General features: G+C 55.2%; 1 protein-coding gene across 1 annotated transcript in view; it reads left to right on the top strand.

The window, feature by feature from the left end:
- Window positions 1-9,051, top strand: part of SAPCD2 (suppressor APC domain containing 2) — a 13,250-nt gene extending 4,199 nt beyond the window's left edge. Inside the window, 5 exon segments of the mRNA XM_042835826.1 lie at window positions 1,210-1,343; window positions 5,156-5,302; window positions 6,063-6,164; window positions 6,718-6,840; window positions 7,279-9,051. Of these exon segments, the coding sequence (XP_042691760.1) occupies window positions 1,210-1,343; window positions 5,156-5,302; window positions 6,063-6,164; window positions 6,718-6,840; window positions 7,279-7,407 (635 nt within the window). The 3' untranslated portion in view covers window positions 7,408-9,051.
- The last annotated feature ends 5,399 nt before the right edge of the window (window positions 9,052-14,450 follow it).

The raw sequence follows: 14,450 nt of genomic DNA, 5'->3' as shown, positions 1-14,450 counted from the left end.
GCCTGCCTCCCTGCTACTGTTTTCTGGTTCTTGTTTGGAATAACAAAGAATCTCTTCAGGAAAGCAAAAATCTGTGACTAGAGAACAGAGGGAGCCACGGGAGTGAGAGGATGAGCACAAGGCAGGCTCTGCTGGACACTTGGCAGGGGCCTGGAGCAAGAAGGGAGTGCAGCCTGCCTGCTGCCCAGGCATGTTAGCAGAGGGTGCTGACTGCACCCCTGGGTGCCTTGGCGCCATGGTGCTCAGCAGCAGGGTGGTGCTCTGACAGCATGTCCAAAAACACAGAGCTGAGCTGGCTTGGACATGGCTGCAGGGCTGCCTTTCTGGCAGGGCGTGCGGCACGGGGGATGTGCTGACTTGGGCAGGTGCTCAGCCCATACCTGCTTCTGCACACAGTCATCCAGTGCTGACAGGAGGCGTCTGATCCTGCTCAAAACCTGGCAGCCTGAACGTAATCTGCAGAAATAGGTTACGTGTGGATTTGGACCAGTGTCGTGTGTTTGTAGTAGATCAGCTTTTTGATAAATAGGATGTTAGGATTTTAATGAAATTTTGGAAACCCCAGAGCCAGATTTTCTGTGTGTTAAGACCATAGGCGTGGGGCTTCTGATCAACAACAAACCTTGGGCAACAAACACACATATGTGTGGGGAAGGAAAGTGTTTGCTCTGTAATGAGCTAGTCTGCTCTTTGTAGCCGCCTCCAGTGCAAGCTCCTTGTGAGAGCTGCCATGTGTCCAGAATGGGGCTGACCCCTGACGCTCTCTGGTGCTGCCAGGCTGCTGCAAATAGGCTGTAGGAGCACCTGTGTTGCTGAGCCCATCACCAAACGACTGCCTCTGGGAGGAGATGAGTGCCCTGCAGAGCCTGTGCTGCCTGAATGGGAGCCAGGGGTCCTGTGAGCACAGAGCCAGAGCAGGCGGTGTTGCCGGTGGTTTGGTTGTGCTGAGACTGAAGCAGCACTGCCTGGAGGCTGCCTCCTTTATTCAGAAGGTGACCACAGAGAGCACTTGCATGCCTGGCACGACCAAGTGAGGTATTACTGAGGTCTGTCTTGCCTGTATGAAGACTTTTAGCAGGTGCTATGGCTGGTGCTTTCTCAGGTGCTCCCTGCCTGGTCAGCTGGCAGGAGTGCTATTCAGACAGCACCATGGAGGGGCAGTGGAAAGGTTTCTGTTGCAAGTAGCCCTTATGCTTTCTTCTGTTACAGGTATTGATGTTAAGTCTGCTGGGCTTAACCAAGGAGATGGTGGCCATGCGGGCCCTGGAGACATTCGGAGACATCAGAGGGGACGTGCAGAACACCGGAGACACACTATTGCCAATGGTGTGGACTTTGGCATGGTAAGAGAACAGCCCTGTCGTGGGCTGCTGCCCCGGGTGAGGGCATTGCAGAGGTCCCTCACTGCTGATATGAGCACTGTGGGCCTATTGCTCTCTCTCACCTGCTTTGCACGTGAGAGCTGTAGGGTCTTTGGATGTCGAAGGTCCTGCTGTTACTGTTACAAAGCTTTGTTAGTGTACATGATGGCCTTGCAGTTATTTCCAAGGTATTCTGCTTCTAGAAATGTGCAGGGGAAGGAGGAGGTACGTATTTCCAAGAGCCAGGTCACTCAATGGAGTTGGCACTTGTGCAGTCAAACACATTCTCCGTGGGCAAAAGCTTGGGCTGGGAAAGACAAAATTTTACCTTGCGATGTTAGGAGGAGGCCCCAGTGCTGCAGTGGTCTCAGCAGGTTGGTCTCTGGGCCTTTCAAGCACTCCAGCAAAGTCATGTGTGCGCTGCACTGGTGACTGGTGGTGCTGAGGCATGCTGTGCTGCAGCCTGAGGACCCTGAGCAGCCAGAGCCAGCACTGCAGGCTTCCCTTCCACCAGAATGTGGACAGAGCACGGGAAAGGGCCTTGTGCTGTGACCTCTGCCAAATGATGTAGGTCAGGGCTCTAGTGTACTGATCCTCATGACTACTGAGTTTTTTTTTTTGCAAACATCTGAAATGAATTTGGCTGGGAAGCCTGGAACCAAGAGATCTGCTTCTCTCTCTATTGCTAAGCGGAGAGACTTAGATCAGGTTACCCAGACCAAGGGATCTGTGCTGCTCCCAGCTGAGATGTAGAAGCTGACTGGGCATATTGCCCACAAGCTTAAGCAAAATTTGACTGGGAAGAGAGCCAGGATCTTGTCTGTAGAATGAATGATCGTCCAACCTCCCTTGCTTTGTCTCATGGCTAAGGAGCTGCTGGCAAGACTGCATCTCTCACATCTGCACTTCCCCTTTTCACGCCCTGGTGTCACTCGCTGCCTGGTCGGGGCCAGCCGGCGGCTGCATGTGCTGTCCTTGTGCAGCATCGCCCGGCTTTGGGAAACAACACACTGTGTTGCCTGGCCTGGCCTGACCTGCCTGGGAAGGGTTGGGTTATGCACACATGCAAAGAGGCCTGCTGGGCTTGCAGCAATGCAAGTTCTTCCATCTCAGCCGAGAGGTGCTGACAAGAGGCAATAACTGTGGATGTGCCTGCCCGGGTTGGGATCCCTCTGCTCCTCAGGTTTTGATGGCTGCCTGGGGAGGGGACCCCCTCTTCTGGCAGGGCTCTTGTCTGTGCGTGCAGCTCCAAGCTGGAGTGCAGCAGAGGTGGCAGTGCTCCACCAGCTCCACATCCTTCCTGGTGCTGGTGAGGAAGGGCTTTGATGGCCAGGGCGTCTAGCTGGAAGCTGCTGTTTGTTCCTGGGACTGCCACACATACCATTGCTTTGGGCAAGTGTTGCTCTTACCTTTGTTTCACCACACTGCTTAGTTGCCATGCAGGATATGGGAGTCAGGTGTCCCACATTTCTTCCCTCCATCCCCTTTATATCCAATTGCTGCACTGCCTTTGTGTTCCTCCTCTCAGAGATGAGATGCCTGGCACTACCCAGTGGGGGTGAGAAGCCTTCCCTAGAACCAAACAATTTGGGTGCCAGTTCCACATTTGAGTAAGCAGAGACAGTTGGAGCAGGTTTGAATCTAGCAAGGACTGAGTCTGTGTGCAGGGCAGTGCTCTTGTCTGGCTATGCTTCCATCCTCCCTGGTGCTGGAAGGATGCTGGGCCCTGCAGAGCCAGGGCACACAGCTGTGATTAGGCTAATTTGCTCCATTTCCACAGGGGTGGGGGTGGAAGAGATTGATGTCCATTTAGCAGCCTGTGAGTACAGTAGGACCTGTTAATCTTGATCAGCAAAGCAGAAGTTTGGGGGCTGTGCTGCAGCCCAGGGATTTAAGATGGACAGCTAATGTCTGCTCAGATGGTGTGGTTTTTTGTTTTTTTCAATGAGTCCATTGATTGGCCCCATTTCTCCATGGCCTTAGGGTAGTTGGGATGAGGCCTGTGAGAGGCTGAGCACTTTAATTTGTGGGCAGCCCGGGGCATGGCACTCTCCCCTCCCCTTCTACCACAGGCAGCACCAACCAAAACCTGCTGTGCCCACTCCACCTCCCTGTCCTGGCCCTGCCCGAGATGCTGTATCCCATCCCACTGCACCCAGGGAGATGCCATCTGTCCATGTAGCCAGCAGAACTGCCTGATGTTCCCCAGCTCAGCAGGTTGCTGCTCCTTCCTCCCGTCTCTATGCTGACCAGCAAGTCAGGTGGGATCAGGATGGGACAGGCAGTCACAGGCTGCAGCCAGAGCTGGATGGGGGTCCTTGCCACATACAGCACCTTCTTCATGCCCCTCAGCAACAGCCTGTGCAGTACCAAGGCTCTGCGGTTCTTCCTGTGGGTATGTTCCCCTCTGTCTGTCTGAGCCTGTGTGTGTGTTGCTGCTGTATTGTCAACAGCAATTCCAGGAGCGGAGGGAGCAAGAACAGCCCTGGTGTTATGGGGTGGCTGGTGTGTGGCAGCTGCAGGGCTTCCGGTGTGGAGATGGGGACAGGGAAGTGCTGCCATCCTCAAGGAATGTTTGGTACATCCAAATGGTTGGATGGAATGTTTGTCTGCTTGGAGAGGGGGGTCTGCCTGGGGTCACTTCTAAGCTGAGTCTCCCTCTCGTGCTCTCCAGACAGCAGAAGTTCCAGGCTCACTGCTTGGATCTCTTTGGGCATGAGGAGAGCAGCCTGCCCTCTGTGGGGGAGCTCCTGGTGCCCGGTCTGTGCCACGGGCAGTGGAGCTCAGGTGGCATCGTGGCAGAAAGAGCAGGTGGCTGTTTGCTGAGGGGAGGGCTGGGGCTGCTCTTGGCCTGTTTTCTTCAGAGCAGCTGCAAGGATGTGAGCAGGGGGCACAGCTCTGGAGGAGCAGGTTGGGGGGAGGCACAGACTTGCTGGGCAAGGGCTGATGGTTTGCTGTGCTGAGGATGCTCTGTTCCATGGGGAGCAGACTCCTCTTGCCAGCTCTGTGACTTCTTGGTGGCAGTGCAGTGCCAAGGGGCCAATGGAGAGGGGGTGCTGGTGGGAGCCTGAGCTGGGCCTAAGGGCAAGAGCTTCAGGTGCTCTTGTAGCCTCTCCCTGTCACTTGGACATACCTAGTACCTCTGCAGATGGCTCTGCGGCTCAAACCTGAAGGCTAAGCAGAACCTGTCAGCAGAAAGGCATGCTTTGCTCAGCTCAGAGATGCTTCAGGCAGTGAAGCAAATGGGAAAGCAAAGGGCTGGGTAAGTAGGCAGTAGGTTTTGCCCAGGCTTCTGGTCTGTGCGGGTGACTTGGTTGCTCCCTGACAGCAGTGTGAGTTGCTTCTGCTCCTATGGAGCTCACAGCCTCAGGGGTGGCTGCAGGCCCTCTTCTTAGCATGTGCTCAGATAAATGACAAAGCAGAGAAACCTGTTTCTGTAGTGAGAGCTGATGGGGAGCAGGCCTGATTCCCTGGCCAGGAAAATAGAGATGACCTGATGGCCCTTTGACTGTTGCTGTTGCTCTCCCAAACTGGAGAACCTACCCCAAACCGGGATCAGCCAGTGGCCATCACCCAACTCCTCTGCAGCTGCTTGTGGCAAGAGGGGCTGCCACAGCTGCCAGTAACAAATTTCTTTGTGCCTCGTGAAGAAGACAGCTTCCTGGGCTGCAGAAAGGGGCCTAGGTTACATTGCTCCTAGGGGCCTTCAGATGGGAGCTGACCAGGCAGTGATTCTCTGAACATTTGGTTTGGACTGGGTAAGGAGGGAGTAACGTCTGTGCTCTGTCCTGCAGCTGAAGCATATGAAGGAGCTGGAACAGGAGAAGGATTTCCTGCTTCAGGGTCTGGAGATGGTTGAGCGTGCCCGGGAGTGGTACCACCAGCACATCCACTGCATGCAAGAACGCCAGAGGCTGCTGGGGAAAAACAAAACCAGCACGGTGAGCCTGGGGCTTGTTTTGGGGATGCACATCAGGTTGGGGCTAGAAGAACTGGGCTGGACATCTTGTTTGGGCTGGACATCAACCTGGTGTTGGCCTTGCTATGTTGTTTTTGTGTGCCTGCACTTTTGGCCTGGGGATCCCAGATGAGTGGGGGGAATTGGAGCAGCCCCACCCGGCAGAAAAGAGGGAGAGGCAGCAAGCATATCCCTCTGTTCTCTGTTTATCCACACACTTGATGCAGAGCTGAGACATCATTGCAAGGATGGGATCAGGCCTGGCCTCGTGGCAGTGGCTTTCCCAGGAAAAAAAAAAAAAAAAGCTGACCCTTCCCTACTGACTGGGATGTTCTGCTGGGCACATGCCAGCCATGGGGCTCTCCCCTGGGCCTGCTGAGAGGGATTTGAGGCAGCATGTGCCCTCAGCACAGCTAGCCAGGCCTACTCATGTCCTGCCATGTTGCACACAGGATCAGGATTCCAGCCTGACAAAGCAACCACGGCCTTGGCCCTCATGCTGGCTGTGCTGTGAGGCAATATGCATCCCATGGCATCTAAACGCGTATGCATCTCATGGCTTGTGTGGGCTTTGTGCTGGTGAGGCTGTGGGGCTGGGATGTGGGAATGGAGGAGTGCCCTGGTGCTGGGAGGTGTGGGCAGGGCTGGAGGATGGCCAGGCACTGAGCCTCCCCATCGGGCAGCGTGGTTCCCTGGAAGCTGGCACTGAACTGACACCTGGACCCTTTCTCCCCATCTTCCAGGACTTCCTTCCTGATGGCAGCCAGAGCCAACTGGGATGCCTGATCCCAAAGCTGCAGGAGGTGAACCGCTGCCTGGGTGACCTCTTGGCAGCTGTGGGCAAGGTGAGAACAGTAAGTTAGCGGCTTGCAGTCACTTGTGTGAGCCAGTGGCCTGCCCTCATGCTGGCGGCCAAGCTGGCATATGGGCTGCCAGAGCTTCCCTAGGCTATGGAGAGGTGATTTGGCTCTGTTGCCAAGATGGGTCAAGAGGGAAGTGCAACTTGTCTGGGCTGGAGGATGCTCAAGGCATATGGAGACCTAAAGGAGATCCTCCTGAAGGTGTAGATCTTTGCGTGCAAACAGGGAAAGCATCCTGCTGAGGTGCTGAGTCAGTCCTCTCAGAGGTGACTGTCCTGGATGCCAGCTGCTGCATGGGCTCCTTGCAGGAGCAGGACATGCTGCAAGGAGTGCTTCCACTTCTGTCTACACTACTCTGGAATAACCTTGCTAGAGACCCTACACTGGCCTGTGCTGGTGGATCTTAATCCTGTGCTGGGTTTCTCTCAGCTCCCAACCCAGTAGTTCCCTTGTGCCACAGAAACCTGGCCTCAGAGGCAGGTTGAGGAGGGCCACCGGGAGGTCGTTGTCTCATTCTTTCCCTTCATCCTCTCCACAGCCAGGGAACTCCACCTCAGCGCTGAGCAGGCTGACCCCCACTGCCCCTGCAGTGTCCCCAGCCTCTGCAGTCTCCCAGCAAGCCATCAACATGCTGAAGGAGCAAAACCGGCTTCTCACCAAGGTGAGCAGGGGTGGTGGGGAGGAGAATGCTGAGAGGGAACCATTGGAGAAAGAGTATGTGGCTGTGGAAAGTGATCCTTCAGCTTAGCCAACTTTGGTCATCCTGGAGATGGACCACGGGCTGCACTTCGAGCCCTTCCCTCTCACAACTGAGTGCCCCTCATGTGATGGGCTTGGGCTGTTTGCTGGGTATGGGACCATGAATGTGAACCTCACTGGCCCTGCTGTAGGGAAAAGACTGTGACAGATGAAGACCACGAGAGGGTGCAGATGCTAACGATGCCCAGGTAGGCTCGCTGCAGGCGTTTGCATTCTGACATCTGCAGGTGGTGCTTTTGGTTTGCAGGGGGCATGGAGCAGTTAGGCCTGCCCCAGGTCACGGAGGCCTCAGGCACAGCACAGAGCTCTGAGCAGCACTTCTCTCCTCTTTCCAATGCAGGAGGTGACTGACAAGAGTGAACGCATCACCCAGCTGGAACAGGAGAAATCTGCTTTGATCAAGCAGCTCTTTGAGGCACGTGCCCGCAGCAATCACGAAATGAGCCAGCTGGACTCCACCTTCATCTAGCACGTGTCTCCCAGCACTCCTGGCCCCATATTAAGCTTCTCCAGGGGGTTGGTGGGGCTGGGGCTTTTGTCCTGAAACCATTCTGTCCATTGCTCCAGGTGTTCATCTCAAGGCCCGTGGAGGCCTGGAACTGCCCATGGTGTCACCGTGGGAAGAAGCTGGGGACTGTGCTTCCCTGATCTGCTTGGGCAGGCCTCGAGTCCCCTCCCGCCATGCTGCTGACATGGCCAGCAGTGCTGCTCACAAGCTGCTCCTGTTCAAAACTGACTGCAGGTGAACTGCTCCCTCACCTCCCGACCCCCAGTGTGTCGGGTGGAAGCAGCTGCTGCCCTTACTGTGTGAATGGGGAGAGCTGCTGTACCCTAGGCCTGACCTGGGCTGAATTCTGGCTGCTCTTAGAAAAAGATACTGCATCTTTAACATTCCATCTGGCATTCCAAGGCAAGCCTGCCCTGAAGGGCATCCTGTCTGCTGCTTGTCCTTCTGTCAGACAACAGGATTGAAAATCTGTAATGGGGCATGGCTAGTTCCTCCCTGTTGCCTGTATTCTGCCCGCTAGAGGAAGCAGATTGGGCTAGAGCAACGCCTGAGCTGGTGCTCCCCCTGGTACAACCCGTTCCAGTTTGCCGTAGTGATGCCATAGCCGCTGTTTACACATTTGCAGGCTCCTGTAGTTGATGAGCCATAGACCTGGATCAGGTAACCTGTACCTCTGAGCTGCTCTTTCAGGCTGTTTGCAGATGGAGGCAGATACCTCTCTTCATCTTCCTGAACTGGCAAACATTTCTTTATGACTGCCAGACCTATATTTTTTCATGATGACTTTAAAAGGAGAGGTTGTCTTGCAGCATGAGCCTGATTTCACAGTGGGGTTTTATGACTCATTTTCTTGTTTAACTGAATGTGGGTGATGGAGAAGAGGCTGATGGTCTCTTTCTTTTGCACATCTCCTAGTGGAGAAATGGCAGCTTTGTGTGGTGGTGTAAGCATGGGTGATGTTAGACTGGTGTGTCTCGGGATACCTTCTCCTTTCCATGCAGCTCAGTGATGGGGCTTGACCTGAGCAATATTTTCCTCTGTGGCTTGGTACTTGTTACTGATGGTACATTTGTAAGTGATCGGTGCGAGTCCCCACCTAGCACAGCCCTGGCTTTTCTCTTCAGCATTGTTTCATGTTCAGACTCCTGGCACAGTGCTGTAGCACAACGCACCAAACTGGGCAAAAAGTGCTGCCCTGCCCTGCTGTGCCAGCTTCAGCTGTGTTAGGCTGGGAACTGTGCAGACCAACTCCTTGCCCATTCCTGAGAAGATCCTTTTACCCACCCAGTGCAGTTTGTCCCACCCAACTCTCTGAGACTGACTTTGACCTGAAGCTCACTGATTGACGTTCAGTCCCTGCTCTTTTCTTGCACCTGCTGCCAGAGTGGGGATCAGCAGAACGCAAGGGAGAGGGAGGAAGAGCAAGGCCAAGGGAGTCATTCCCTATCTGCAGGTGTTAGTTATCCCCTGGGCATCAGTGCCTGCCTGATGCATGACAGGCATCATCCCTGTCATGATGCCACCTCTGGTATCCGGTGCCTGTTTTACCTGAGGCTTAACAAAAAGTGACTCTCCTCGTAACCTGTCTTTAGGGATGATAATAAAGTGGGCTGATCTATTTAATTTATCTTTCTGTCTCTGACTGAATCAGTCCATCTATTGCTTCAAGCCTTGCAGTTCCTGCCTGTTGGGTCTGGAGGGATTGCAGGTGAGCAGAGTTTGCACAGCCCTGAGGAGCCCAGTGTGTCTGTGCTCCAGGTCGTGTTCCCGTGCCCCTTTCTTTCCCATCTGGGCATCTCTGTGCTGTTGGGCTGGGGACTCTCCTGGCCTTTCCTCTCTGCTGTGCAGTGGGATTACAAAACACCCATACCCTGCAGCCCTTGGAGCCTGTGGCTGTTCCTCCAGGAGCTGTGCTGCAGGGCTCCTGCACAGGTGGTGCTGGTGTTGTTCACGAATTTAATGCTATTTCTTTTTGAGCAGTGCTCTCCTGCAGTACAGCCGGGATGCTGCTGCACCCTGCAGGGGCTGACCTGCACTTCTGTGCTCTGCAGCTGAGCTGTCTGTGCCTCCATCTTCTCTGGAATGGGAACAGAGCTGCGCAGGAGGATCTGAGCCAAAGCCCTCCTGTGCTTGGGAGAGCGATCTTTGCAGCGGCTCCTTTCAAGTGGTGAGTGGGGCAGCCACAAGTCCCAGACAGGGCAAGGAGGGAGTGATAATTGCCATAAATGCCCCAGTTTTCACTAAGATGTGAAGTCCGAAAGGTCTTTCAAAGCAAAGAGAGGATCATTGTCTCTGCTCAATGCCCCTCTGTGTGCAGAGCCAGGGCAGCTCTGCCCCTGCCCTGGTGCTGGGCATGCCTGGCTGCAGGGGAACATCCTGTCCAGACAGCGCTGGCCCTGGGCCCGCTCTGCACAGGGAAGTCCTGGGAAATAGGAAGCTCCTGTTGGAAGCAAGGCCTCCGTGGGGCTGGGAGCCACCGGCACTGGGCTGGCCGTGTTGCTGTGGGCTCCTTGGTGGGGTTGCCGTGGACCTGACCCCCATCTCCGTGCCTGACCGTCCTATTACTGTGAGCGTGGCCATCTGGTGCCATGAGAGCCAGGTTCGTGGCCAGGGCTGTGAGCAGTGCTGTGTGCCTCTTCCCTTCTCTTTGGGCTCTGGTCTCATTGTGTTTGCACAGATCTGTGAATGTGCAGCCAGGGGTGCTGCTCACAGCTGGAGGCTGCTGTGCACAGCTGCAGCACGACAGGTCTTGGCTATGCCCAGCCCAATGAGCTGCACTCAGCCCTGACCCTGAGGTGGTCGGAAAGGTGCCATGCCACCTAAGCACTCAAGTCTTCAAGTATCTATCGCAGGTCCCAGAACTGCTGGCTCCAGCGTGACACAGCATAGGGGGTCCCCCAGTACTGCAGTCTGATGTTGGGGCTGTTACTGGGCGAGAGGCAGCCCCAGAGGGGCCTGGGCTCAACCAGGAATCACATCTGGCCCCCAATGTGCCCCAGGGGATGCGGGATCTCGTCCTCTGTGTCCCCAGTGATGCCGTCTGAGGAGTCCAGTCACCCAGGTCTATTTGAGGTTTCTGTTTTCTCCTGCCTGGTTCCATGCCCTTCTCATGCCTTCTGAGGCTGGGCTGTGTGCCCAGCAGTTTCCTTAGAGAAGGGCTGCTCTCTCAGCAAGGCAATTATTCCGAATGCCAGCAGGAACAGCCGCGTCTTGGGACCCCAGCCCATATGTTTTGTGCCTTTGCTTTTCCTCCCTGTCATACAGAAGCTGCTCTCTGCCTGGCCAGCTTCCTTTCTGCCCTGGGCAGTTTGCAGCAGCTCTGGTACCCAGCATGCAGTCAGGCTGCTCACACCTTGCACTCAGGCCTGCTCTTTCCACTGCAAACCGCTGGGATGTGAACTGAGGACCTGGAGAAGCCAGTGTGTTCTGGGTCAGTCGGTCCCCTATGGGACAGGGAGCGGAGGCAGGCAGGGTGTGCAGCTAGTGCCTGTTTGCTCTCAGCTGCGCTCAGTGCCTGGTGCTTCTCAGCCCTGTGACCTGACACCCAGTGCAGTGCTCTTGTTCACCTCTCTGGTCTCTCATTGCAAAGCGCTCTCTCCTGTCCCAAATCACCTCTCTGCCTCCTGCATTAGCAGCAACCCACCTGTGCTCAGTGCTCCCCTTCCCCCCGCCCCAGCTGAGCCCACAGTTACAGTGCAGCCTGCTGGGTGGTGAAAGATTGGCTCTGCCCTGACTGTGGCAGCCTCTGCTGCTCCATCCCAGCTTGTTCCCAGGGGGTGGCAGTGCCCTCAGGTGTTCGTCAGCACAGCACTCCCGGCAGGTCTCTGCAGCACGGCCCTGACCTGGCACATGTTCTCATTGCTGTCTGTACGTCTGAGCCTCTTCCAAGGTACAGATTATTGAAGACAGATGCTCCCTCTGCAGGGAGACCTGGCACGATGGGGAGGGGGTGGAGGTGGGGCTCCCAAAATTCCGACTTTCTTCCACAGCTGCGTTCCATGGGGACCGTGACTTTACTCTCCCCATTACGTCAAGCACAGCTGCCATGGCGGATATCCGCCCCGCTTCCTCCCGGGGGAGCAGCAGCCGTCGAGGAGCAGCGCGGTGCTGACGGGGCCTCGAGGTGCACAGCAGCAGTGCCACGTGTCCCTGGGAGTGCTGCAGCCACGGAGGGCTGAGCTGTGCTGTGAGTGACTGCATTCCACAGGGCTGCTAACGGGCAGCTCCTGCTCGGTGCAGGGCTGACTGGAAGAGGAATGCGCTTTCTCTTCCTGTGGACTAAACAAAGCCACCCCGCTGCCTCAGAACCAAAGTTTTCTTGAGCCCAAAATGCTTTGTATTGGTTTGAGTTCACTTTGAACATTTTAAAATATGCTTTTCTTTTTCTTTCTGTATTTATGGACAGTTCAAAGGGAAAGGCCATTTCTAAGTGATAGATGCAGAGTAGGTTCCGTCTTGGTACCTCTGGCATGATCTCTCTGCACAGAAAGCATCAACTGCTTTGGGATGCTTCCCTGGGCAGCCTGGGCTGCTGTGAAATGTGGAGGTTGGTGGCCCTGCCTGTGGCAGGGGGTTGGAGCTTTGTGATCTTTGGGGTCCCTTCCAACCCTGGCCATTCTGTGAAAAGATTTTATCACTAAATATTTAATGTGGGTGGCTTGGTAAGAAAACCAGGCTTGCGCGAGGCGTCTTAGTGCTGTGTCCTTGCATGGAGCTGGGGGCAGAGGTAGCCTCCTCCCCACGGTTTCCCCTGCTCTGCAGCATCCAGCACACGAGGCAGTGCCTCTTCCCCCTTTGCTTCTCTGCCCCAAGGGCTGTTTCCGACACAGCCGCTTCGCACGTTTTCCTCTGCTGAGCTGAGTCAGCTGCTGTGCCATGGCCAACTCTCAGAAACCCATAAATCTCCTCAAATCTTCTGAAATCATGAAATCAGCCAGAGGAAGAAAAAAAAAGGGGGGAGGAGGGGGAGAAGGAAGAAGAAAGAAATCTTTGTCAATAATATGTTTAGGAAAGGATTTTTTTCTTCTCTGGGGGGGTTCAGTATTCATCATTTCCATCTTCAAGATTCCCCCTGCAGCCAGCGGGGCTGGAAATGCTGCACTCTGCTTCAGTGTGAGCCCAGACTCACGTAACCAGGAGAGCTGTGAGAATACGGGATATTGCAAAACTTGATCTGGTTCAGAAGATGGGCGAAGCTGGTGGCCATTCAGTGACATGCGTTTCCCCAGATGCTGCAGCCTGGTGCTCATCATGGGCTCTTCTCCTCCCCTTCCCTGCAGGTCTCTGAGCCCGCCTGCCCCGCACCCTGCTGGGCTGTCCCCCCAGCAGTCCCCAGCTCCATGTTGGGGTGGGTTGCTGTGTCCCCACCTCATGGCAGTGTCGCCGTGCCCCAGCTGGGTGCACAGCCTGTGCCGCCCTGACTGCACGAGCGCATCTGTGCTACTGGGCCAAAGAGACGTGGAGAGGTTGGGCAGATGGACACACATCATCCTGCAGGAGCCTGGGAACAACTAATTGGGCGTAAAATTAGCTGCAGCTTCTATTGCTGGATTTTATTTTTAAATGCAGTGGAAAATACGCTGCTGGAGGGGAAATCAAAGGGGCCTGAGCTTGTGCGTGCAGCCTATGGGATGCCAGTCCTACTGTGAATGCCCTGCTCATCCCCAGGCAGCATATGGTGCAGGAGCTGGAGGGGCTGCAAACCCGCTGTCCTTCATGGTGTGTCCCTAGGACACACAGCCGGGCAGTCTGGAAATATGGGGCTATCATGGAAAGCCCTGGGAGGGACAGAGTCACCGCCTCTCCTGGTGCAAGAGGGAGGTAAATGTGTAGGAGCAATGCAGCAAGGGGTAAAAGGAGCTCAGTCTGAAGGGGGATGCTGATGCTGGGGGTTTGCAGGAGCCCAAAGGGAGTTTGCTGGCGTGCCCAGAGAAGAGGAGTCCAGAGGCTGTGAGCACAGCCTGCACACAGTGGTTAGCTTTCAAAGCAGTGCGACCTGTACCTGTAACGATGTCATTTGGAAGCTAACACCATTTCCAAGGGCAGGAAACACCGGAATGCTGGATTTCCAGGTGAGCTCCTCAGCACCAGCTTCCCAGTGCCTCCCAGTGACTGCAGAGACACAATGCATGACCACTGCAAGGAGCTGCAGCTTTTGGTGCAATGCTGCCATGGATCAGCAGGAGGGAACAGCGGCACGCTGCAGCCTGGACCAGTCTCAGCCTCAGCTCCTGTAGCTGTGGTAGCCCAGGCCAGCACCCAGCAGCCACTCGGCTGTGGCATTTGGGTTCTGTTTGTGGAAGTCCCTCTGCAGTCAGCCACCCACCCAACCGCAGCAGAACTGAAAGCAGGGACCTTAGGGTTCTCTTCCCAACGGCAGCGCTCAGTGGGATGTTTGGGAGGGAAGCTGAGTCATTTAGCCAGCACTCACACAGCTCCAGGCGGTGCAGGGTGGGCGCAGAACGGTGCAGCTCCCAGCTGCTCCTGGAGACCTGGGCTGGGCACAGAGCTGGGGAAGCATCCCAGGACGCAGCTATTCCCCACCACCTTTTCCCAGCCCATTCCTCTGCCCCCTGCTCCAGCTAAGGAACCCATTTTTAATGAGCATCACAGGGCCCTGCTTGCTCTTTTGCTTTGCAGCACAGAATTACAGGCTCACGGAGTGCCATTATTTCCTCCAATTGCAGCTGCTGGCATTGCGTGGTTCCGCTCAAAACTCCAGTTCCTACCAGAAGACAAAAAAACCTCCAGTTTCGCTGTCATGTTCAAGAACTGAAAACTGCAACATTATTCTGCAGCTCGTTAGCTCTCTCTCTCTCTCTCTGTTTTTTAATCTATTATTTAATTGTCATGATTTTGGAATATCTGACTCTCATTTCTGAGTTCTGAGTCATTTGAGAAACAAAGCCCAAGAGACACAGAGCAGAGCAGGGAGGCAGGAGCTCTGCAGGAGGACTCCTACCAAAGGTCTCGGCTTGGGCAACCAGCAGGGGTGAATATGGAAA

This window comes from Centrocercus urophasianus, unplaced genomic scaffold, assembly GCF_019232065.1.
Source record: "Centrocercus urophasianus isolate 14NV4802_14NV808 unplaced genomic scaffold, USGS_Curo_1.0 seq_55, whole genome shotgun sequence".
NCBI lineage: Eukaryota > Metazoa > Chordata > Aves > Galliformes > Phasianidae > Centrocercus > Centrocercus urophasianus.
This window is presented reverse-complemented; position numbering and strand designations above follow the sequence as displayed.